Source organism: Schistocerca cancellata, chromosome 8 (assembly GCF_023864275.1).
Source record: "Schistocerca cancellata isolate TAMUIC-IGC-003103 chromosome 8, iqSchCanc2.1, whole genome shotgun sequence".
NCBI classification, from domain to species: domain Eukaryota; kingdom Metazoa; phylum Arthropoda; class Insecta; order Orthoptera; family Acrididae; genus Schistocerca; species Schistocerca cancellata.
Window position 1 is genome coordinate 179,897,473 of NC_064633.1, and position 25,608 is coordinate 179,923,080.

The following is a 25,608-nucleotide window of genomic DNA, read 5'->3' on the forward strand; positions in this document are numbered from 1 at the left end:
TGGAGAAACACTACTATATTTGCTGCAGGACTGGTTTCCTCTGTACTCTTTGTGCGTTTTCCTAGGCCACTTACCTCGTTTTCTTCATGACATATGGGTTATACTTTGTCGGAGACATTTATCGAGGAAACCAGGGTGTCTCGCAGCTGTCTTGAGTGTCGTCGTCTTTAGCCATTAACCCAGTTATGGTCTGGCGCCCACCAGACATCTCTGGCTCCCATTTCGTCGATTATTTTGCGATGTATTGTCGTTCTCCACGGACTTGTCTCCTTGAGCGGCGTCTTCAGCGGTGTCTCGATCGTCTTTACTCGTGGATCATCAACAATGGCTTTCGCTTTTCCCCTGAGAAAACCGTTTGTATGAATTTCTGGAGTCAAAGTGAGTTTCTACCACTGTCTTTACATCTTAGGCCTGCTGCACTTCCCTTCACTAAAACTAGGAAATTCCTGGGGCTCATGCTTTGTAGAAAACGTACTTGTTCCACTCCTGTGTCTTACTGGCCGCTCGCTCCACCCGGTCCCTCAATGTCTTACGTGTTGTAAGCGGTGCTTCCTGGGGAGCGGATCGGACCAACCCCTCTCCGTTTGCACCAATCCCTTTTCTCTCCGGAAATAGACTACGCCTGTTTGGCTTATACATCTGCACGTCCGTCCATCTTACGCCGTCTAATTGCAGTCTACCATCATGGAATCCGTTTGGCCCCTGGCGCCTTTTACACTAGGCCGGGTGGAGGTCTTTATGCAGAAGCTGCTGAACTACCACTGTCATACCGGTGTGATGTTCTCTTCTGCGGTCACGTATGCCGTTTCTCTGCCATGCACAGCAACCCATCCTGTGCCTCCTTCTTCGATGACTCCTTTGCCGCCTCCCTCTTCTACTTACCTCATGGAGTTCGCTTTCGACTATTAATCCGGCAGCTGAACTTCACGCTACATTCCCGTGTTCATGTTGGACTTCATTCGCTTCCGAATGAAACTACTCCATAATCGATCTATTGCTGTAAATTTCTCGACCCTCGCACGGAATTAGCGATAGTACATTTGTAGACATTGACGGCTCTCGGACTGACCGTGGTATCGGGTGTGCCTTCGTCATCGGCATCGGCGTTTTTCGGTACAGGCTTCCAGAACACCGCTTAGTTTTTACAACAGAGCTCTTCATCCTGTATCAGGCCACGCAGTACGTTCTGCGACAGGGGCTTTTCTATTGCGTCATCTGCTCCGACTCTCTCAGTGCTCTTCAGAGCCTCTGTCTGCTGGCCACGGTCCATCCCTCAGTGCAAAGGGTCTAAGAATGCTTCCACTTGCTAACTCTTGAGGTAACCACTGTGATGTTTTATGTGGGTTCCTGGTCACGTCGGTCTGACGGGAACCGAGGCTGCTGACTCTGCTCCCAAGGCTACGGTCCTTCTGCCTCAGCTCACAGGTTCTTCCGTTCCTTCAGATGATCTCCGTGTTGCCGTCTGTCAGCAGGTGATGTCACTTTGGCATTACCACTGGTCCTCTCTCATGTGAACAAGCTCCAGAGAATAAAACTTTTCCAAGTGGCTTGGCCGACCTTCTCTCGGCCCTCAAGCCGTATTGGGCACTGAAGTTTTAGCCATCGTCATTTGTTTTAGTGGTGATCCCCAGCCACTTGGCGCTCATTGTCATCAATTTTTGACGATGCGCCATTTCCTGAGTGAATGCCCTTTTTTTCAACAATTACGTTCTAAAGTACGTTTGCCATCTGAGTTATCAGCCGTTTTAGCAAACGACGCGCGGGTTGCCGAACACGTTTTCTTAGCAATATGGCGAAGGACATTTAATCTTTAGTTCGGTGACTTCGTTGTGTCTACGGCGTATTTTGTAGACCTGCCTCCAAGAGAAAGTCCTTGTTCGTAGCTCTCTTTGATTTCATCGATTGGCCTCAACGTGTAGTATTAGTGGTCTAAGGTTCTAACATGGGCGCGTATGACTTTAGATGTATCTGCGCCCTAAAAAAACCAAACCGAACAAACATACAGTCCTTCTAGAAACACCTGTGCCTACTTTCTTTGGCATAACATTATCCTGAGATCTTCTACTCGCCACTAACTTGCAGTCGCTGCACTGCCGCCAACTCTCTGAGGGACCGGTTTGTAACATGCTCCCACGTCCGTTATACTGATGATTCGACTTTCCAAAAGAAAAGAAAATGCTGATAAGTACCACGATCACGTTCTCTGGTCATGCTGTCCTGCGATCTTCTCCTCAGAAGGTCCAACAGTGTTGGACGCACCCTTCTCGCACCATTCTTCATCTGTAGAAATGAGATTTTTCTATGCTGAAAGTAAGAGTGACCTCATCTTATACCATACTCTTGGAAATAATGAAATACCAGTTTTGTAACGTTCGTTCAAAGCGTTGGTAATGTTACTCTTCCCATTTCAGTCAGTGAAATTGATTAGTATCGCGAAGAGCTTTGTAGCTTCCTGTCGTGCTTTTAAAAACAGTTTAACACAAGTACGGTAGAACGTCAAGACATAGAGAGACTCTGGAAAAAAAGATCGTAATGTATTACCTGTCATAAAAGATGAAACGTGACAAAGATAGTGAATCATCACATGCCATAATATCAGTCTGAACAAATCTTCGTATGGGAACCGGCGTAACTTTCAGATTTTCATGCCCATTCAAGAATTCAATGACAGTACGATCAGATCTGGTTGTCTGTGGCTGAGGTAATACCACCCACAGCTCTACCGTGTCCTTCACACTATTACTGTAAACAGTGACATTGGCCAATCCTGATTTACCCATAAGGGCACGTCGGAGAAAAATGGCTCCTGTCAGTCCATTAGCATAGAACGGAACTTAATTCCTTCATTCGCGTACAAGGACGATAAGCTAAGTATTTAAAAATGTAATAATATCTTCTTGAAAGCTAAACAGCGCACGTGTTTTGGTCCTGCCTGTTGCAGCTCTACGAAGGCGTGCTGGATGCGATCCTCATGAACGGCCACCTGATCGTGGACACCTTCTTCACCATCAGCGGCTGTCTGGTTGCACTCAAGCTGATGGCCCTCTGGGACTCCGGTAAACCAGTCTCTCTGTCGCGCCTGTACATCTACCGCTACCTCAGGTAACGGCATATTTTCACATTGATTATTACAATACTACATTCTAGTTCTAAGCTAAGTGTACTTCGTTTCTGCTTTTGCACTACTTTTGATTACACTCCTTGTATCGTAAAATTATAATGTTTCATGAAACTAACAGAGAGAATACTCTTGTCCGAAAGGAGATATCCCAAAAGTAAAGTTTCATTCACCCATGAGATTCGACTGAAGCTTTTTCTCGTGGTATTTTACAGTGTTGCAGTTTCTTTTACGATCGTACATGTTTTGTTCACAAAGAACATAAAATCTCGCAGATTCGGTTTGCGCCAGTTCCAAATGGAAAGTCTCATGCGATTATTTGGTGGAGGTTTTGTCCCAAAATGTGTATCGCAAATGAAGTTCTCGAAGCTGAAATGCAACTTTGTGTGTCACGTGAAGAAGTTTTTTGAAGAAATGAATGTTCGTTACACTGGATATTTCATATACAGCTAGAAAGGCAATCAGTTTAGTAATTTTCAGCTCACTGAATGAAATCACCAGTCAGTCACGGCGCTGCTAAATGTCGTGTGACCAGGGCCTCCCGTCGAGTAGATCGTTTGCCGAGTGCAAGTCTTTCCATTTGACGCCACTTCGGCGACTTCCGCGTCGATGGGGATGAAACGATGATGATTAAGACAACACAACACCCAGTCCCTGAGCGGAGAAAATCTCCAACCCAGCCGGGAGTCGAACCCGGGCCCTTAGGATTGACATTCTGTCGCGATGACCACTCAGCTACGGGGGACGGACACAGCGCTGCTTATAGCGCTGAATCAGATCGCCTGCAATGTGCCGAGTAGGCATCCCACAACACAACTGTGTCTCGCTTTCTGCCTGTAGAAGGGACTTCGTACACTAGTGAGAAATTAACGAATGTTTTATACGAGAGCTGTTCGGAAAGTAAGGTCCGATCGGTCTCGAAACGAAAACCACAGTGAAAATCAAATAATCTTTTATTCGCAACATTTAGCCACACCTTCCAGCTTCGTCTCTAAATAGTCGCCGCTCCGACTTCGACATTTGCCGAGGCGTTGTACAACCTTTCCAGTACCCTCGTCACAGAAAGCAGCCGCCTGTGTTTTACGCCAATTCTCTACGCTGGTCTGCCTTTCGTTGTTTTTGCAAAAATGTTGTCTTCGTAGTCAGCAGTTCATGTGAACAGAGATGAACAACGGTGTGAGCCAATTAACGGCTGTATTGTGGATGGTCAAACACTTCCCATTATAATAGCTGCAGGAGCGTCTTCATTGCCCCTGCAGAATGTGGCTGATAATTGTCTTGAAGAAAGAAGCGCTTGATATTTATGTTATCTGGACTGCGTAGTTTCATGAGAAATCTCTCACCAGATCCATATACTTGGCGGGAGACGCGTTGTTTTAGGCATTCCTATGTGATCACTTTAGGCTCTGAACTGAAAAGAGCGACGTGAAGCGATCGACGGACATACTAAGGACACTGCCCAACGCGTATGTTCAAAGTTCCATTGGATTTTCACAGTGGTTTACATTTCGCGCCTTAATTTGCGAATAAGGCTTGTACTAGACGGGTACCAGCACACGATCGTATACGGATGGTATAAACCTTCTATCAAGCACATTCGGAAAACCGAGTAACTATGCGTGAGAAAATACACTCCTGGAAATTGAAATAAGAACACCGTGAATTCATTGTCCCAGGAAGGGGAAACTTTATTGACACATTCCTGGGGTCAGATACATCACATGATCACACTGACAGAACCACAGGCACATAGACACAGGCAACAGAGCATGCACAATGTCGGCACTAGTACAGTGTATATCCACCTTTCGCAGCAATGCAGGCTGCTATTCTCCCATGGAGACGATCGTAGAGATGCTGGATGTAGTCCTGTGGAACGGCTTGCCATGCCATTTCCACCTGTCGCCTCAGTTGGACCAGCGTTCGTGCTGGACGTGCAGACCGCGTGAGACTACGCTTCATCCAGTCCCAAACATGCTCAATGGGGGACAGATCCGGAGATCTTGCTGGCCAGGGTAGTTGACTTACACCTTCTAGAGCACGTTGGGTGGCACGGGATACTTGCGGACGTGCATTGTCCTGTTTGAACAGCAAGTTCCCTTGCCGGTCTAGGAATGGTAGAACGATGGGTTCGATGACGGTTTGGATGTACCGTGCACTATTCAGTGTCCCCTCGACGATCACCAGTGGTGTACGGCCAGTGTAGGAGATCGCTCCCCACACCATGATGCCGGGTGTTGGCCCTGTGTGCCTCGGTCGTATGCAGTCCTGATTGTGGCGCTCACCTGCACGGCGCCAAACACGCATACGACCATCATTGGCACCAAGGCAGTAGCGACTCTCATCGCTGAAGACGACACGTCTCCATTCGTCCCTCCATTCACGCCTGTCGCGACACCACTGGAGGCGGGCTGCACGATGTTGGGGCGTGAGCGGAAGACGGCCTAACGGTGTGCGGGACCGTAGCCCAGCTTCATGGAGACGGTTGCGAATGGTCCTCACCGATACCCCAGGAGCAACAGTGTCCCTAATTTGCTGGGAAGTGGCGGTGCGGTCCCCTACGGCACTGCGTAGGATCCTACGGTCTTGGCGTGCATCCGTGCGTCGCTGCGGTCCGGTCCCAGGTCGACGGGCACGTGCACCTTCCGCCGACCACTGGCGACAACATCAATGTACTGTGGAGACCTCACGCCCCACGTGTTGAGCAATTCGGCGGTACGTCCACCCGGGCTCCCGCATGCCCACTATACGCCCTCGCTCAAAGTCCGTCAACTGCACATACGGTTCACGTCCACGCTGTCGCGGCATGCTACCAGTGTTAAAGACTGCGATGGAGCTCCGTATGCCACGGCAAACTGGCCGACACTGACGGCGGCGGTGCACAAATGCTGCGCAGCTAGCGCCATTCGACGGCCAACACCGCGGTTCCTGGTGTGTCCGCTGTGCCGTGCGTGTGATCATTGCTTGTACAGCCCTCTCGCAGTGTCCGGAGCAAGTATGGTGGGTCTGACACACCGGTGTCAATGTGTTCTTTTTTCCATTTCCAAGAGTGTATTATAAATAGGCACACGATGAATTGCTAACCATCTCCTTTTTAAAAGTCGATTAAAAATCATGATGGAATGAAAGATGCATAAAAAAACAATATTTCATGGTGCATTTTCTATGTTAACACAGAATTTCGCTAAATTTTGTTGCAAAAATTTTCACTGGCAGTTCATCAGACACTAAAGACAACACCTTGTTCACGTAGCAACATTTCTCTCTCTCTCTCTCTCTCTCTCTCTCTCTCTCTCTCTCTCTCTCGTCATCTTTATTAACCCGGCTTGTCTCTTGGTCTGTTTTCCAGTATTTTTCCTTCTAAATCCTCTTGATTTTTCCCCTGGTTTCCACTTCTAAGTTCCTTTTTCCGTATCATGTTAATCATTGTCTTTTGCGTTCAATTTCTTTTACGACTTGTTCATTGGATTTGTTTTCCAGTCCAGCATGTTTTTTGTAGCTCCTTTTCATATCCATGTCTCTATTGTTTCTAATATTTTGTTTCCCTATTTGCTCAGATTCCTTCTTCACAATCACAGTTTTAAAACCTTCGGATAACTGTCTTGATTTATTTCTTTACAGTTTTTAAACTAAGGTAGTAAATTGTTAATAAATTGGCCCTGTTTCAGAAGGTTTGTTTAGTCATTACAATTCTTCTTTTATTGTCCATTATATTTCTGTTGTCATCTGTTATTGTACTTCCCAAGTAGAAAAGTTCATTTACTTGCATTAGTATTGCACTTCTATCTTTATATTTGCCATTACTTATCTCGTTGCGCTATCGATCACCACTATCTTAGGTTTGTTAGTGTTTATTATCAGTTTGTGGTTATCCAAAGTATCAGACCCAATTTTTAGCGCACAGTTAACGTCCCTTTTTGAGAATCTGGTAATACTATTAAATCATCAGTAAATCGAATACAGTATACTGATTTGCCATTAATTTTGATCCCTTTGGTGCCTGTTTTCGTTGTTTGTATTGCACTTTCTACAGATATTAAATAAATAAATAAAGATATAGAAGGAAGAGTTGTCGGATACCTCTTCTAGATTCTTTCTTAATGTAATTGATTTCTGTATATACTGCGAATAAGTCTTTTATATACATAGACTATACCAATTTTGTTCTGTTCTCCAAACAGCATTTTCCGGTACACCCTGCAGAAAGCCTTCTCTGCCTCAGTGGTTGCTAAATACGTAATCCTGTTCATGTCAATTCTTTATAAAATGATTTGTAGTGGTAATACAACTTCGCCAGTTCCCTACTCATTTTTTACATCCAACTTGGTTTCACTACGAAAACAAAAGTTCATAGAATATTTCAAAGAATTGCTTTAATTCTAGTCTTATGTCCTCAAAAATGGCTGTTTTCCCTATGAATTAACGCTTTGCACGATAAGGACGCCGGCGCAGTAGATTCAACATACTAGAGGTGCACGGTAAGCCTAGCAACCAGGCTGTACTAATAAAGAGTTTTCAGTTCCCGGAGGGATATTCAATTCGCCTTGATTCTGTAGATCAGATTTCTCGATTCTTGAAATTTTCCGTTCTGTCCATCACTGTCATTCAGGACCGAATGGTGCGTGAGAGATTATCGATTAATAAACCGTAGAAAAGGTGCTCATGAGAATGCGAATTCCCTACATTGTGTAATAGTGATTCCGTCTCGTTTGGAATAGTTTATATTGAGAAACTTAAAATTCAAAAACTTTGCGAGTATAGCGAAAATCAACGGTGTACTCTGCATTTAATATAGGGTGTTTATAAAAATACTTATTGATATTGGGTCTTATTGCTTGTGCAGAGAACAGTCAGCATGAAATAGTTTAGACTATCTTTCTATTGCCGTTCATTGAGCGTTAATTACTGATTAAGTTTGTCGCTGTACTTAATCCATTAAGTGTGAAACTGTTGCTTGACGTAATATTTTCAACTATATGCCACATCCGCCTCATAGGACGTTTTGTTTTGAGTTTGTGGTGTCATCAGTTCAAGATTAAAGGCTCCGTGGAAGAAGAACTGGACTTCTCTTGTTCCACGGCTGAAAGGAAGACATGGTAATCTCCTTTGACTAGGCCGAAGACATTTAACAACATGCATATATTATATACGCAAAAAGATATCCTAAACTACGCACTCCATCTGAAAAAACAGTCAACAGTCTCTTTCAGCCTCTTGAAATTACGGCATCTAGTATACCAAGGATAACGGGTCTCAGCAGGCCTCGTACGCTTCGCATATCAGATATGCGACGAGTGAAAGATGATAGTTAAAGAACTGTGCAAAGAATTGAAGTTTCTGGAGGACTAAATTAAGCTCTTGTTAATTCAGTTCTGCACGTATAGTTACTTTATCTATGCACTTAACAGTGTAAAATATCTCAGGCCGCACTACTATTATATCCAGTTACAGTTCTGCCAACGAATTCTAAGGCGATGTATGGATCGTCCATAGTTCACAGTTTGAACTTTATTTACGGAATTCGCACAGAGCGGGATAGTAAAATAAGGCAATACCTTCTGAAGGCAGGTACAGGTCCTGCAGTGAGCATGGACCAAGGCATCAAGTTCATTTAAGGATCACTATGTGGGCATGAATTGTGGGCGGTAGAATCACAAATTACACGGTTTAAAGGTCAAATTAAGAGCTGCTGTCCATCATCAGTGTCTAGACGATCAATTACCAGCGCTATTGGACAACGATACCCTTGAAGAAAAACAACGGTTTTTGTTTATGAGCGAGGGAGCACAACTCTGTTCTATATAACTCGGACCACACAGCGTAACACAGACGTTTAGCCATCGATTGATTGCTAAACCAATCCAGTAGCATAGGCTCCCAGTTGACATGTCTGAATTCCTTGAAGTTTTCGCTACGGGACATTTAAATGTGTCGGTGTATTCCACATTCATCTAAGACGTCCACACGTTATTGGAGTATGTGTTCGATGTCTGTGATCAAATTCGAGGAAGTGACGATACACACTGTGATCCTACACAAAGCTCTATATGCGTTATCTATAGTTACTACAACAGTTTCATGGTTGCTGGATGAAGAATTTCGGCACTGCTTGTAAAGATGGACCATAATTTCGTCGAATCGACAAATTTTTTGTAATTATTGTGTTCCACCCTAAGACCACCTCCAAACAACACTAAACGCTGATTATCTAAGTTTCGTATTGTAATTTCTGTGACTTTGGCAAATAAGCGTGCTTCATAATATGTATCGAAGCGACTGTGTTGCAAGCACGTAGAATTTGTATCAACTGATAACAGTTACAACAGAAAATATAAATTTATATCTTTTAACACTAAAGTTAGCTGTAATTAAACTGCAGCTATATCAATCTCTCTGTTACCGTAACCCAATTTCAGAGGCGCGTCGATTTTTCGGACTCGTGCATCATATGCTTGACAGTTTCATAGGATTCAGATTAGCGCATTACGTAACTTAACGTAACGGTTTGCTCCGGCTCAGTATTCTTCTTGATATTATTGAATGCTTGGACTGTAATAGTTAATAAGAATGACAAAGGGAGAGGAGTGTCACTGTCATAATTATTTACAATGAAATAACTGCGTAGATTCATTACTAGAGAATAGCTAGTACCTGCCACCCGACTTGGTACAATCGTATTGTTGCTTCAGGCAATATGCCTCGTATAATACGACACGTGATATTTGCGGCGAGAGAAAGTTATCTCACGTAGAAGTGCTGCCAGAGGGACTTTATTATTCCTAGCGCTACAGCAGGGAGGCGCTTGCAGTCTCTCTATTAATATTCATCTCCAACACCTTAACCAATTCTCTTCCCGGGCGTCCCCTCACCTGTCATGCTCCAAAAAATTGAATTAAAAATTCTTGCTCAGTAGCCCTTTCCGCAAGTACTACCTTCGCTTCCCTGTCTCGTGTTGGGACAAATTTAATTAAAATGTTAACAAGGGTCTGGAACAGGAGGCCAGCATAGCATTCCCACCAACAGGCCTTCACGTATTCACCACACTGTCAGTCCTATCTGGCGACAAAAAGTTATTAAAGATAACAGTGAATTTTAATGTATCAGGTTTCCTGCCTGTGGAATTTTCCTCGTCTCTCGTGTTACTTAGTTGTCAGATACGCAAGCTTTATACGTGGGCATCAAAAAGAAAAATCGTTGAATCTTACGGCATTGTCGCGCAAAAGTATAAATTAATGGCCAACCTTCTTCTTGCTGCACATACAAGCCGTGCTCTTCTGTATCAGATACAAACAACGTTCATGCTTGCGGTATTCTTCCGTAAAACTGTCACCTATTCGCCTGTCTTCGTCAACGATATATGAAGCGAAATGAGGGAAGAGTGGTTAAGGTCTAAAGTCTCATCGACAACAAGGCCATAAGACTCTTTGTTTATTGATGGTTGGTTAAACCAGTTTGTTGTCACATCATTCTGCTCTGAACGCATGTCTTTAAAAAGAGTAAGAGAGCCAGTGAGAACAGCTTCCACTTTCTCATTAAGTTAAACGGCTGGTTTCTACTTATCTGAATTTGCCATCTCTACATGTCTCATTGTCGTTGCTGATATCTCAGTTTTCTAGGAAACGTTTCCTTAATGCAGCAGGTCTACTGGATTCGCATTCACTTCATTTACTCTTATAAATAAAGCAACTGAAGCCGATTTTTATAGATTTTTTAAAGTTTTATTTCTCTTGTGTTTTCACGAAGAATTTTACCTTACAAACGTTGGCACTTTCGTACAGGTGTTTGCTGTCGAAGGAATACTCCTTCTCTGCACGGAGAAGGCGATGGAAACTGGTGGGAAAAGCTTACATGCGACGAGAGCTCTCAACTGATACCTTCGAGCATTTGAGTGTTGACAACATTTCAGTTTTTACACAACTTCTTCTATTTTGTAATTATTTCAAACTTTTGAGCCGCATAAATAATTTTTTGTGTTTTTGCTAGCAGATAATCTATATCGAAGTATCTATCTGTCTAAATTGCACAAGCAAATTAAAGGATTACTTTTTCTGAACACCATAATTATCCCCCATTGCAACGTACAAGTTTGAAATTTTGCTCCATGTTGCCTACAATCTTCCTCTACAATGGTGCAAAGAAATTGCGCTCTGCGACGTAACCCTCAGGCTAGGCGACGCTTCAAGCACAAGGTGTCGACACCTGCGATACAAGGCCACAGCTCAGAAGTCCATGTGACTGGTGAGGTGGGTTAAGGACGCCACATTAGCACCAGATTTAATCACAATTCTGTCGAGCACCATCGTGGACATGAAATTCTGAGCTACGGCCCTTTTTTCGTATGTGTCGATCCCAGCTGTTTGAAGCGTTGCTGAGCCCGAATATGACGTCGCAGGGCTCCGCGCCCGTGAATAAGTACAGAGGAAGATTGTAGGCACCTTTGAGGCAGATCTCAAACTTATTCGTAGCAATCGGAGAATGTTACGTGGTTTCGATGAATTAATCCCTTAATTTTGTTGTGCAATGTCTATTATGCAGTGTATCCCACCCAAGTCTCTCACCTCATATATTCCCGAAATGAGACAAAATGTGAATGCAGTATTGGCGAGGGATGTATCGGTCTCACGGGCTCTCACAGTGGGCAGGAGAACATAATCCATAAAGGATAACGAACACCACCTAAGTTTTTTTAAACGGCACAAGCACGTTTTTTCTCTGTCCCTTTCCTTTTTTTTCATCAGTCTTCTATTGGTCGCGGCCCGCCATGAGATCCTCTCCAGTACCAACCTCTTCATCTCAGAGTAGCACTTGCAAACAACTTCCTCAATTATATGATGGATGTATCTCTGTCTTCCTCTACTGTTTTTACCCTCTACCGCTCGCTCTAGTACAATGGAAGCTATTCCCTGATGTCTTAATCAATTTCCTATTATTCTGTCCCTTCTTCTTGTCAGCGTTTCCCATATTTTCATTTCCTCTACAATTACGCGCAGAAATTCCTCATTACGTACCTTATCAGGCCATATAATTTACAACATTCATCTGTAGCACCACATCAGAAATGCTTCGATCCCCTTCTGTTCCAGTTTTCCCACAGTCCATGTTTCACTACCATACAATACTGCACCCCAAATGTACAATCTCAGATACTTCTTCCTCATATTAAGGTCTATGTTTCATACTAGTAGATTTCTCTTGGCTAGGAGTGTCCTTTTTGCAAGTGCTAGTCTCCTTTCGATGTCCTCCTTCCTCCATCCGTCATTGGTTATTTTGCTGCCTAGGTAACAGGATTCCTTAACTTTATCAACTTCGCGACCATCAGTCCTGTCGTGAAGTTTCCCATTGTTCTCATTTCTGGAACTTCTTATTCCTTTCGTCTTTCTTCGATTTACTCTCAGCATGCTGGTGTGAGCTGTCGCCAGCTTACCGGTGGGCAAAGAGGTTGCGAGAAGATCGATAGTAGGCGCTGGAACCAGCGCGCCTATCAGGAGAGAGGCCAAAGACAGACTCGCAAGCAATACCGTCAATGCCGCCAACGCCCTCTCGACCTAAAGTATTTAGATCGTCGCTGCGGACCAGAGAGCACAGTCAGTCATAGTCAGTCAGCCCAGTCGCAGACAGAGTCAGTCGCAGTCAGCTCAGTTACTACCTCAGTCGCTATTTCAGTAGGCGACTGTCAGTTCACATCACCAGCAACCAGGGTGTAGTGCTTATAGCTATCAAGTGTCAGTGTCTAAATGCCCAGTACTTTCACCGTTCACGTAATGGAACTGCGAGGAAACAGCTCTCCGAAGCTGTGTATCCATCTGTATTGCATTGACACCGTCGAAGAATACCGATTTTAGCGAGCTAGGCTGAGATCTTGCTGCCGTACAATTTTGACGTGGGCTGGTGTACGGCTCTCCTTCTTACAAAAGCCATAACACGAACTTCTCGCAAGCAGCAAATATTCAATTATGGTTTCTGAATGGAAAATTCGCTGCGCAGTCTTCCCTCATATATACACAACAAAAAAAGTTTTTCATCACTACGGTTCCCATAAGTCCTGAAGATAGACGTTGACTGTGTATGTTGTATCACAGACACAAGCCCTTTGACTGTTTACAGATGTCATTAAATCCGCCGAAAGATGTAAACAACCGTGCATCAACAGCGGCTATTAGACGGAGGGGGTCCGACAGCCGATCAGTTACAGTCATTCCACCAGGAAGAAGGTACACGGCTCATGTTGTCTGTAGTTTAACCATGCCTAGACGGTCAATACCGAGGTTCCATCGCGTACGCATTGTTACTTTGTGCCAGGAAGGGCTCTGAACAAGAGAAGTGTCTAGGCGTCTCGGAGTGAATCAAAGCGATGTTGTTCGGACATAGACGAGATACAGAGAGACAGGAACCGTCGATGACATGCCTCGCTAAGGCTTCCCAAGGGCTACTACTCCAGTGGATGACCACTACCTACAGATTATCGCTCGGAAGAACACTGACAGCAACGCCAACATGTTGAATAATGCTTGTCTTGTAGCCACAGGACGTCGTGTTACAATTGAATCTGTGCGGAAGAGACTGCATGACGCACAACTTCACTCTCGACGTCCATGACGAGGTCCATCTTTGCAACCACGACACCATGCAACGCGGTACAGATGAGCCCAACAACATGCCGAGTGGACCGCTCAGGATTGGCCTCACGTTATCTTCACCGATGTGCGTCGCATATGCCTTCAACCAGACAATCGTCGGACACGTGTTTGGAAGCAACGCGGTCAGGCTGAACGCGATAGAAACACTGTCCAGCGACTGCAGCAATGTGGAGGTCCCCTGCTGTTTTGGGTGGCATTATGTGGGGCCGACGTAAGCCGCCGGTGGTCATGGAAGGCGCCGTAACGACTGTACCATAGGTGAATGCCATTGTTCTGACCGATAGTACAACCTTATCGGCAGCATATTGGCGAGACATTCGTCTTCATGGACGACAATTTGCGCCCCCATCTTGCACATCTTGTGAATGACTTCCTTCATGATAACGACATAGATCGACTAGAGTGTCCAGCATGTTCTGCAGACATGAACCTTATTAAATATGCCTGGGATAGACTGAAAAGGGCTGTCTATGGACGACGTTCAAAATGGTTCAAATGGCTCTGAGCACTATGGGACTTAACATCTTAGGTCATCAGTCCCTTAGAACTTAGAACTACTTAAACCTAACTAACCTAAAGACATCACACACATCCATGCCCGAGGCAGGATTCGAACCTGCGACCGTAGCAGTCCCGCCGTTCCGGACTGCAGCGCCTAGAACCTATGGACGACGTGATCCACCAACCACCCTGAGGGATCTACGTCGAGTCTCTGTTGAGGAGAGGGACAATATGGACCAACAGTGCCTTGATGAACTTGTGGATAGTATGCCACGACGAATACAGGCATACATCAATGCAAGAGGACGTGCTATGGGGTATTAGAGGTGCCGGTGTGTACAGCAATCTGGACCACCACCTCTGGAAGTGTCGCTGTATGGTGGTACAACACGCAATGTGTGGTTTTCATGAGCAATAAACGGTCGGACCTGCCCCGTAAGGGGCCTCCCGGCCAATGACGCCAAACGCTCTTTTCTTTGACCAATAAAAAGGGCGGAAATGATGTTGAAATTGATCTCTCTTCTAATTTTCTGTCCCAGTTCCGGAAACCTCCGAACCGAGGTGACACAAAACTTTTTTTGATACGTTTATAAAATGTAGATGGCGTTACTCATACCTGTTTCCTGCGGTGTCCCTGAAACGGTTGTCATTTATACATCCTATTACGTATTACACTTAATGGCTGTTTGAAGTTCGATGCATGCCATCTTCAATCTTGTTGCTATTTTTATAACGACTGTTGCACTAATCTAATCAGTAGCCATTGTAGAAAAACAGTTCCAGGCTGTGGCTAATCCATGTCTCCCTAACATCCTTTCCTGTAAGAGTGCTAGTCCATGTGGCCAGCAGGACAACTCCTGTAAAGTTTGCGAGGTACGAGAAGAGGTATTGGTGGAAAAAAGGCTGTGAAGTCGAACGCGAGTCGTGTGTGGGTAGCTCAGTCTGTAGCCCACTTTCCTGCGTAAGGAAAAGGTCGCATGTTCTGGCACATAGTTTTAATTTGACAGGAGCAGTTGTAGACTGAAAATGGTTAAGGTACATTTACAGCCTTCATATATTTACAAAAAGTGCTTGACAACGCTGACTGGAATATACTGTTTTTCCACTGTGTACAAACTCTATGGATTGATCGATGAGAGGATACGGAACAAAACAGGTCTAATGAACTTATATCCCGAAATGTATGGTTTCCATGCTAGAGACCATTTATCCAGTCATACATTGTTTCAGGGACTAGGATCTAATACACGCTGTACCATGCAGCCATAGTTACAGTACGTGTTGAAAATGATTTCGATGTGCCTCAACGCATGTGTGTACGCGCCATAGCATGTTCTGTCACACTATCACATCGGCCAGGCTGCATCTGAACACCGTCAAAGGCAGCATGAATACGCTGTTCCAGTGTCTCCATATCTGGAATGGGCTCTGCGTACACGATAATTTTGAGATGTCCCCATAATCAGAAATCGCACGGGCTGAGATCCGGTGAACGAGCAGGCCACCCTCGTCCGATCCATTGACCAAGGAAGACACGATTGAGATGCGTCCGGACGTTAACGGTGAAGTGAGCTGGAGCACCATCATTTAGCAGTCACATAACTCTTCGAATCATCAATGGCATTTCTTCCAGCGAGGGACGCAAAGTCAGAGCAAGAAACGCCGATAGTTCCGGCATGTTAGGAGACGTGGAAGGAAGCCTAGTCCCAAAATACTGTCGCCAATTATCGTGGCCCGTACACTGTGGCTGCACCAATGCTAATGATGCACGATCACCATACCATGGGGGGTTCTGCATACCATCCCACAGATGGCTGTTATGAAAATTGAAGATAATATTCCATGTAAAGGTGACCTCATCTGTGAAGAGGATGGATGACACAAATTCCGGAATCGTGGTTGCCTGTTGAAGAAACCAGTGACAAAACTTCTCCCCATGTGGATAGTCTGTCGCTAGTATGCCCTGCACACGCTATATGTGATAAGGCTAGTAACAATTGTCATGGAGAATGTTCCACGTGGTCGTCCGGCTTACTCTGTACTCGCGAGCCAACTGCCTGGAACTGACACGGTGGTCGCCTTCCCCAGAGTTAAACACCTTCTCCTCCAAGTCTGGTGTCCGAACATTTCGGGTATTTCCTGCATGATTAACTGCTTCCTGAAGCGAGCCTGTCTGTGACAAAAGGCGAAACAAGTTTGCAAACATTGAATGTTGCGGTTATTGTCCGTGGAGATAAGTCTCCTGATATAATATTGCTGCCACTGCCCATTGCCACTTGCCTTTCCGTAAGTAAACATCATGTCGTCAAGCTCTCGATTCCAATGCGGAACCCTTGTGTCCAACGCTGTACTACATTCACTACATCGAGAAAGTGAATTGGACACAACTGACTATGGCAGAAGAGGGCGCTAGGACATGACGTATGAGGAACGGTGGTACTCTCTAGGAGGGAACTATTCATGCTGTAACTGTGACTGCATGGTACAGCGTACAGATTGTGTAACAAAACGTGATTAATGAAATGGTCTCTAGCATAAAACCCATGCATTTCCGGACATAAATTCATTACACCTTTTTTGTTCCGTATCCTCTCATCGATCAATCCCGAAAATTTGTACACGGTGAAAAAAATCTCCCTGTATACCACACATTTGGAAGTCGTAAACGGTACGTAACAGAAAATCCATCAGAGACAAAGGAGTGGGTGGGGCCTTCTGTTGCAGGATGACGCCGGCGTACGCCACGGTATTGGTGTTCCAGCTTTACTGTCTCTACGGGCTGGGATCGGGCCCGCTCTGGAAGCAGAAGGTGGGCCGCGAGGTGGACAACTGCCGCGCGCACCTCTGGACCAACCTGCTGCACGTCAACAACTACGTGCACGCCGACCGGCCGGTGAGCTCTGCCTCTAACACTGCCACTGACCCCTGCCTACCGACGCTGAGGAGTTTGTGTCCAGCCAGGTCGGCGTGCTGCTCCAATAAAGCAGACGCTGCATCTGCTGTGTTGCTTTCCGATTTTTAGTTATTCTTCCAATATTCCGAGCACCAGCAACACTAGATACAATAACTATATACGTTTCTAGTAGATTTGTGCTGTTTGGCTCCCATGTTGCCCTCATTCAAGGCTGTCAGTTCTTCTATTACGGATTATTAACGGCAACAGTCGTACTGACAGGTCTACGTCGTAAGTCGGACAGTGGTAAGGCTCGACTCTTTACATTCTTGAAATGTATTCGCAGTTACGATTGGGAACAGCTATCCGTAGTATAACGGAACGACGACAGTGAAAATATGTGTCGGATCAGGATTTCCACGTGAGCGGTCGCCTTAACCGCTTTGGCTACCCGTGCACGACTCGAAGCCAGACCCAAACTTTCATATGTCGTCGCTCCTGCGACACAACTTGTCCTCGCACTCGCAAAGGGGAGGACATTTTAACTGTAGGTCACTGCCTCGAATCAGCGATAAATAAGGTATGGCAGTTCCTGTGTTGTTAAGAACAATGTAATGTTCGTTCGGAAATGCATCTTTGTTCTTTACAACACATGCTTGTAATACTTGTAATATCGTCTTTACATTCATGTGGCTGCTTAACAGTGACCTACATGCTAGATAGATAGAGGTAATTCAGAGATGTATTACGGGAAAAATAATGGATGCAGTGCAACAAGAGGAGGCTGGAAAATAAGAGAGAATGAGAAACGCAACGAATTATACGAACAAATCAGAAAAACATTTTCTGCCACGCAGCAAGCTGTACTGTGTGGAGCAATTAGCGATTCATACATTGCAGACACTGCAATGCAGTGCAGTAAAACTACAGCCAAAATACACGGTGTCTACACCGTTCAAAAAAGCGTGATTAAAAAAACTGATATCTTGAATCTCCATAAGTCTGCTATTTCTTCATCGTTCTTGACATATTTAATTTAATTTTATATTTTTGCCTTCATGATGATCAAATGGGATTACCCAACAGCACCGAATTCTCTCCTTTCCTTCTCTTTTTTTACTGGTATTAATACTCTTTTTCTAATTGCGTTAGTACTCTTTTATTATTTCCCTGTATTGTCATTTTCTTCCTTTGTCCATATTGTTTCTGATTTCTTATTTATTTTGATTATAAAATTTTCTAAATTTAGTATTTTTATTAACCTATTATCTTTCCCTTATTTCCGATTCTTTTATATTATTTATTTTTAGTTCCTTTCTTTTCTCCATAGTCCATTTTTTATTGACTTCTTTTTCCTAGAAATTGAATGATTACTATGTTAGACGCTTCTGATTCATTTTCTAAAGGTTTCCAAAGAATTTTAACTATTCCTTTGCCAGTAGCTGTAATTTTTTCTCTATATTTCGTCGGATTTCACAGCGCGTCTTCTTTTTCAATCTTCTCTTGTTACAGTTCCATTATTTTTTCTAATAATACATCTTTCAAATAACTGTATTCTTTCTAGCGTGTAGATCATTGTTAAACAACCACGTGAATGTAAAGAGTCGGCTCTTACTACGTTCTTTTCGTTTCGCGTTTTTTTTTATTTGGATGTCTTAACTTAGACTTTACACCCTTTTCATTTTACAGATCTTACATTTATTGCACATATTTCTAGCACATTCTGCTGCGCAGTTACTCAAAGAAATGTAAATTATCTTCCTCATTAATTCTTCATAACTGTGTTTCTAAGTATTTTGGCGATATTTGATATTTTTATTGAATTTTTTTTTTCAGATGTAACTTTGAGACAAGTTTTATTGGCTGTTCATTCTTGAAGATTTATTTGAATAACTGTTTGCGTTAGAATTTTGTAAAAGTATTGCAAAATCGTCTGCAAAAGGTAGTCAATACGCCTTCATTGCATTCGAGTTCCTTCTTAGCATTTGAATTTTCATATTTCATACGTTTAAATTTTTCTAAGGCAGAATGAGGATTACGAATAATCTCTTTCACTTACACTAGTTATTATTTCATATCTTCGAGATATTTCTCACATAGCTTTCACTCAATAGCTAAACTTCTTAGAACATTGTCTGCCGATTCAAATGCTTCATGAAATCAATATATTATAGTATTTAGGTTTGCTGATTAACAGTCTGCACCGAAAATGATTTGTACTGGATCTTATTTTTCAGAAACCACCCCGTTATTCTCCGATTTTCTTGTCTGAAGATTCTTCAACACTGTCCAGAAAATTTTTCAGAATATTTTGTATGATACACTCATACATGAGTTTAGTCCAGAATCTTTCCTGTTTGTCCAAATATTCTCAAATAGCCAGAGTAGATCTCTTATAATGTATGGTACTGACCATTTAAATAAATATGTTGTAATTGAATCTTCATAACTTGTCATATTATTTTGAAGGTTTGATAATATTATTTCTTTCTAGCTCAGTTTGTGGCAAATTTTCCTAAATAACTTCTTACATTGCTGAAAATATTAATTTAACTGTTGCAACTCTGCAGCGTAAGAATCTCTAAAACTGTTTCAACAATTTTAAAATTATCACTGCTGAATAACGCAATTTTTCCATTTTCTTCTGAGAGACAAATACATAACTGTACTTCACAGGTCATCAGTCTCAGATGATTACAATGTTCCAAGTAAATGTGGCAGTTATGTGAGAGAGTCTGTTCGAAAAGCTTCCAGATTTGTAACGAACATCACTGGTACATAAAGTGTGGGGTATAGTAAAATATGCTCTGTACACTTAGTCATGTAAACAGGTTAACAAAATTATGTACAAAAGCAGTACATCAGATGAGTAAGTGATTCATCTTTCCTTCATGTGAATAAAAAGTTCTCAAAATTATAAGATGTTTACAAAAACATATGTAGTATTCCATGGCTCTTAACAACGTAAAATTGACCTCACAGTAACTCACAAACAAGTATGAAGGAAGTAGCGTGAGGACTTAGGTAAGGTAAATGGATAACGTCAATGAAAAGATGCATATACAAAAACTTTTAAAATTACAATGTAAAGCACATCCTGTCATATTCGATATGGGTATACAAAAATATAAAGTATCAGAGATATAGAATTAAGAAAAATAAATGTATGTCTTACAATTTCATCATATTACAATGTGTCATTGTTATCAACAGTGTAAAAACACACAGTATTCATGGAAGCACAATGAAATTACTACCCAAAGAGTGGTACTTAAAGTAATGGGATGGCTAATGCTTCATATACTGTCTTAAATCCCATAAAGTCTTAGTTCCTGTCAACATATTTCTAATGTTTGTAATTGATGAATGTCCAGTAAACAATCAATTAGTAATCACTATCACAGACATAATAAAAATAGATTATTTATACAGTATATAGCTTGCAACTATGAGGTTACATCAAAAATAAATAGAGCAGAGCCCACCTGTTAAATACAAGACAATTTAGTCCTATGTTTCGTATAACATATCAAGTTATATGAACATATATTAGTTAATTTCTGAAGGAGCATAATGTCAACAAAAGGCAACAATTTCACCTCAAGTATTAATCAGTAATCATGTTATCTAAACCTTGGGCATTAATCATTCAAATTACAAGCATCGACCAGACTAAATCTCGAAATATAGATTATTTAAACATTGGGTAACATACAGTGTAGGATACATAATACGCACAAAATGTTGTTTATGTTATCGAAGCAACATTCTCATAGGACATTATTATTATGTTACTACATTGGCTCACTCTAAGTATAGAAAATGTCAAGAATACAAATTCTGACATAAAATAAATATTGGTCCATTCGTACAACAATAAATATCTGTATAATAATATCAAACTACAATGTTCACAAGAACAATTTAAAGTTGTATTACCGTACGACTTCACACGCAGACCGTAATTAGTTATCAGAATGTTGTGCATGTTTACACTGTTGATAACAATAGTATGTTGTAATACAAAGTTCTTCTAAGATAAACCTACATTGTTTCAAGCTCCCTGATTGCTGACAGTGTATGTCTTTGTGTATAACCTATATAGAATATGGTAGGATATGCTTTGCGTTGTATTCTTTGAAGTTATTGTATAAGCATGTGTTCATTGACATTCCCTCTTCAACTGAGATCAGTCCTCACGATGTTTCTTTATACTAGGTTGTGAGTTATTGTCAGGTTAGGCATGCTGTTTAGAGTCATGGTGTATTCCATATGAGTTTGTAAACATCTTGCACTTTGCGGACTTTCAGTTCACCTAAAGTGAAGATAAATTGTTTATCCTCCTGATGTATTGTCTTTCTAGGTACTTCCACATAATTACTTGATTTATTTGTGTTATCTTATGTGTACATTGCTTATTTCATGTTTGTTAGCAGTCTTCCTGTGATGATGGTCGCTACGACAGAAATCAGGCAAGAATAAACAATAATTCGTGCAGTTGATGCTTAGAATGCATTTCTTCAAGCTCATGACGGCTGTAACACATCACCTCACTACCGCATTCATAGTCAGATACTTTATCGAATGGTGGTTCTTTTCAGACAATTACCATGTTAGCTTTTCATGGGGAAAAGGATTAACCAGTTGGGAATTAATGAGAGAGGCTTATCTTTTCCGACATTTATCACACAACGAACCTATGTCAGCAGAAAACCTCGATCATACAGAAGCATTGGAACTGTTTAATTTACTGCTGAGACACTGTTATTCATTCTCCCAGACAAAAATTACAATTTTGTTCACGTGCTTGCGTACGTATGTATGTGTGTATGTACGTATTTATGCGGGTATTTTGTGTGTATGACAATTATGTATTTATGTATTTACTTATTTTTCACTCTATTGTTGTTTGAGACACACCCATTGTAGAGTCTAGGGCTTTTCAGTGACAGGTGAAATACCTATTGGGAGTATTTTGGAGGGGATTTGAAGATGTGGCATTTGCCCTACAGCCATTGGAAACGTGCCAAAAATTTGGCCAAGACAAAGAGTTAGGAGTTAATTTTACTTTCACTATGGGAGAATATGACATTGACAAGAAATGAAAGTATAGCGTATGTGAAAGAGTTCTTGATGGTAATTATACACAGTTGAGTCGACTTCTGGTTCTATAAGTGTAGTACACAAATTATGGAGCTACTTTTTTTTATTATTAGAGGTTTCGTTTTTGCTTCAAGGAGTATAGCCGGCTGTTTGAAATCTCCCTCATTATGGAGCTTCGGTTCTTCTCAGTGAGTTACTGCCGAGCTGGTAGTGGGCCGAGCTCCCAATTGAAATAAATTAGAGAGGCATACCAATCCGGAATTCGGTTGACAACCAAGGCAAACATCCTCAAATTAGGTCGAACTAATTGGAACTATTTTCATTTATATCAGGAACAGCATTTACCGAGACGTAGTTAAAATAGTGTGTGTGTGTATGTGTGTGTGTGTGTGTGTGTGTGTGTGTGTGTGTGTGTGAGTGTGTATGTGTGTGTGTATTTATGTGTGCAAGGGTAGACGCAATAATTTTCTTTTTCATTTTTCGAGTTCTCTACTCTCAACAGCAGAGGGAGCTGTTTGAGGCTCGGTCCATTAAAGAGTAAGGTTTTTCTCATTAAAATATCACAGCACGCTGTGAGTGGTCCAAATTAGGAAGTATTTCGTCAGATAACCAAGGAAATCTGCAGAAAACATAGGCTGGAACAGTGCACAATGACTATATTACTTGTGGGACGAAGTTATCAGATGTCTCCGACAGAAATTAAAGTATAGTGTGTATGTGTGTGTGTGTGTGTGTGTGTGTGCGTGTGTGTGTGTGTGTGTGTGTGTGTGTGCGTGTGTCTTTGTGTGTGTGTCAGCGAGTTATCTGTGCACAAGAGGATGTCTCATATTATACATCGCGATTGGACGATGATACTGCGATTGACGTTTTATCGTTGGTGTCAATAAAGTCTCTTATCCCAGTGCGAAGTACTACATCAGTGTAGTTCCGTTACTGATTCAATAGTCAGCTATTTTCTTGACGATGGCAGTGATAGATGTTGTTGCAAGTTCTGATTTTTCTGGAGAATCAACGTGACCATGCACCGTGAACATTCAATACAACAAAACCGCCGTGAAAAACTCATAGTTAAAATAATAATAATAATAATAATAACATCACGAAAGATAGTAATAGCACAACTTGAATAACGGTGTCAACCAGGTTTGCATAAAACTGAAGCCATCCGGAATAAAAATACTGATTGGACGAGTAACAAGTCCGTCACCGCTACAAGTTCTGATGATAGTACTGATAATACTGATAATATGCAAGAGAGACGTATTATGACGGGGTCAGTTCCAAGTGGTAGAAATGTTGGTAAACCAGCCGCAGTTGGGAACTCGTTGCAAAGAAGGATACTTACATGCAGTGAGGTAAAATGTGCGCCCTGAAACAAGGGGTGATAGTACTACAGTTTTAGCAGACAGTTTATTAACTGCCTTTTGTAGCTAGATACGGGACTCAGTTCTCTGATAGATGGAGATCATCACAAAGTCCCATTCCTCCTTCAGAAATTATTTGGAGAAGGGAGTTGAAATGCAGTGGAAGAAAAGAATTTTTCTACGGTGGGAACAAATTTTTCTGTTGTGCTTTTCAAACAACAGCGTTAAGGCAGATGAGAGAAGGGACGGATTGTGTGTACTGCTCAGACAGTAAAGCACACATAGCATCTCGTGCTTCTCTGCAAAGTAGATAGGGTTGCTGTGAGTAAGACAATGACGTATGCTATAAACAACAGTACGGATAACAGAGATCGCCGTCTGTTCGACCTAGAAAAGCTTAAGCTCATGAAATATTTTCATGTGGAGCGACCGAATAATAGCCTCTCTGACAGGAGTTATTTGTCAACAAACACGATAACAAGTTTAATTCCATCCAACATTTTCTTGAAGCCTGCAACAGTATCACTAACGATTTAAATAATAAAGTACTGCATCACTTACGTTTTTCGATGAACAGTGAGACGTTCTCCCGAATTTTTTACCAATTACAAGTGCTATGGAAATTTACATTATTATTTTATATGATTTCTGCGTGAGTTATCGTCCGCTTCTCTTGCCCTGTAGTCTTCCTTTTATGAATTTAAGGTCACTGTCCCACGCGCCCAATACCTTAAAACATCTCATTAAACAAGTAACAGTGTAGAATTAACCAATTATTTAAACGACTAATAGGGCGGCATTAACAAATCGCTAAATTAAAACAAGAATATTGTATCATTATCTCGGCAGATAAAATGTTAAGTTATCCGTTTAGCAATAAATTCATCTGTCGCAACTTGTTTTCCTGTCAGTTTTTATATGAAAGTAGTCAGTCATCGATTTCTTCCTTCTAGTAGATTAAGAGTTAGGAGCACAACTATCCATGTGGAAGGATAGAAGGAATGAGTTATTGTGCACTGTGGTATCGAATGGATTGCATTATGAACAATATGACGACTCCGTTGCTTATGTAAGATTTGAGATTATTTAAATGTCATTTAAGGATGCCTCCAAAGCCGAGTGCCAAAGTTCTTTAAATACTATGTTCTTAGATTTAGTGAACTACTACAATAAATGGCTAAATTAAAATCCCCTGGAAAATGTAAGTTACCAGAATGGACATCATAACTTGGACCAGGGATTTACCACTTGTCTACATTAAGAAGTGCCGCAGCTTCGGGTACCAGTAGCGAACAAATTGAAAACAAAATATTAATTCCAAGGAGCAGATGATGGTCACAGCTTCTCGTAGTGACAGAAAAACTGTACGGTACGCAAAATTACTGACAAAATGCGAACACTTCCCTATCAGTTCACTCTCAAAAATGAACAACTGGTCACGTGACGTGGGCTGTATGAAATCAGGCGGAACCCCTCAGCAGGAACTTCACACTTGGCAGGAGAGCCTACTGTTCTAAGGATCTTTCAATGCCCACCGTGCACTCAGAACCAAAAAGTGCGTCGTGAGGTGGTCAGGGGTCATACTAGAGATATTGCGCAAGGCATCTGCGCAAAGCTTCATCGATTTTTCGACGTGATTTTACATTCGAGGGTGATCGGAAGTAGAAAAAAATAGCGATCGTATTTGCGAGGAAAAAGGATGTAGACAATTTCTGGCTTCTTTCTCTTTCCGTTCAGTCACCTGAAGTCGGTTATTTTGTCTTACAATACGTGATAACATATGAATTATGCAAAACACAGGATGATACAAAGTAGTGTCTATTAACACTGTTTCCATTTCAAGTGATGACATGTCTCCACCTATTCTGGCATATCCTGCACGTAAATCTCGCTTCAGAGGCGTGTGGTTAACACAAAATAACGTTATGATAATATAACACTTGTTGTTGTGGTCTTCAGTCCTGAGACTGGTTTGATGCAGCTCTCCATGCT

The 25,608-nt window shown here is 42.2% G+C and overlaps 1 protein-coding gene across 1 annotated transcript in view; it reads left to right on the forward strand.

The window, feature by feature from the left end:
- The window catches only part of LOC126095456 (O-acyltransferase like protein-like), a 359,981-nt gene that overhangs the window by 247,227 nt on the left and 87,146 nt on the right, over window positions 1-25,608 (forward strand). The window contains exons 6-7 of the mRNA XM_049910248.1: window positions 2,942-3,102; window positions 16,981-17,149. Coding sequence (XP_049766205.1) covers window positions 2,942-3,102; window positions 16,981-17,149 — 330 coding nt within the window. The remainder of the gene's footprint in view (window positions 1-2,941; window positions 3,103-16,980; window positions 17,150-25,608) is intronic.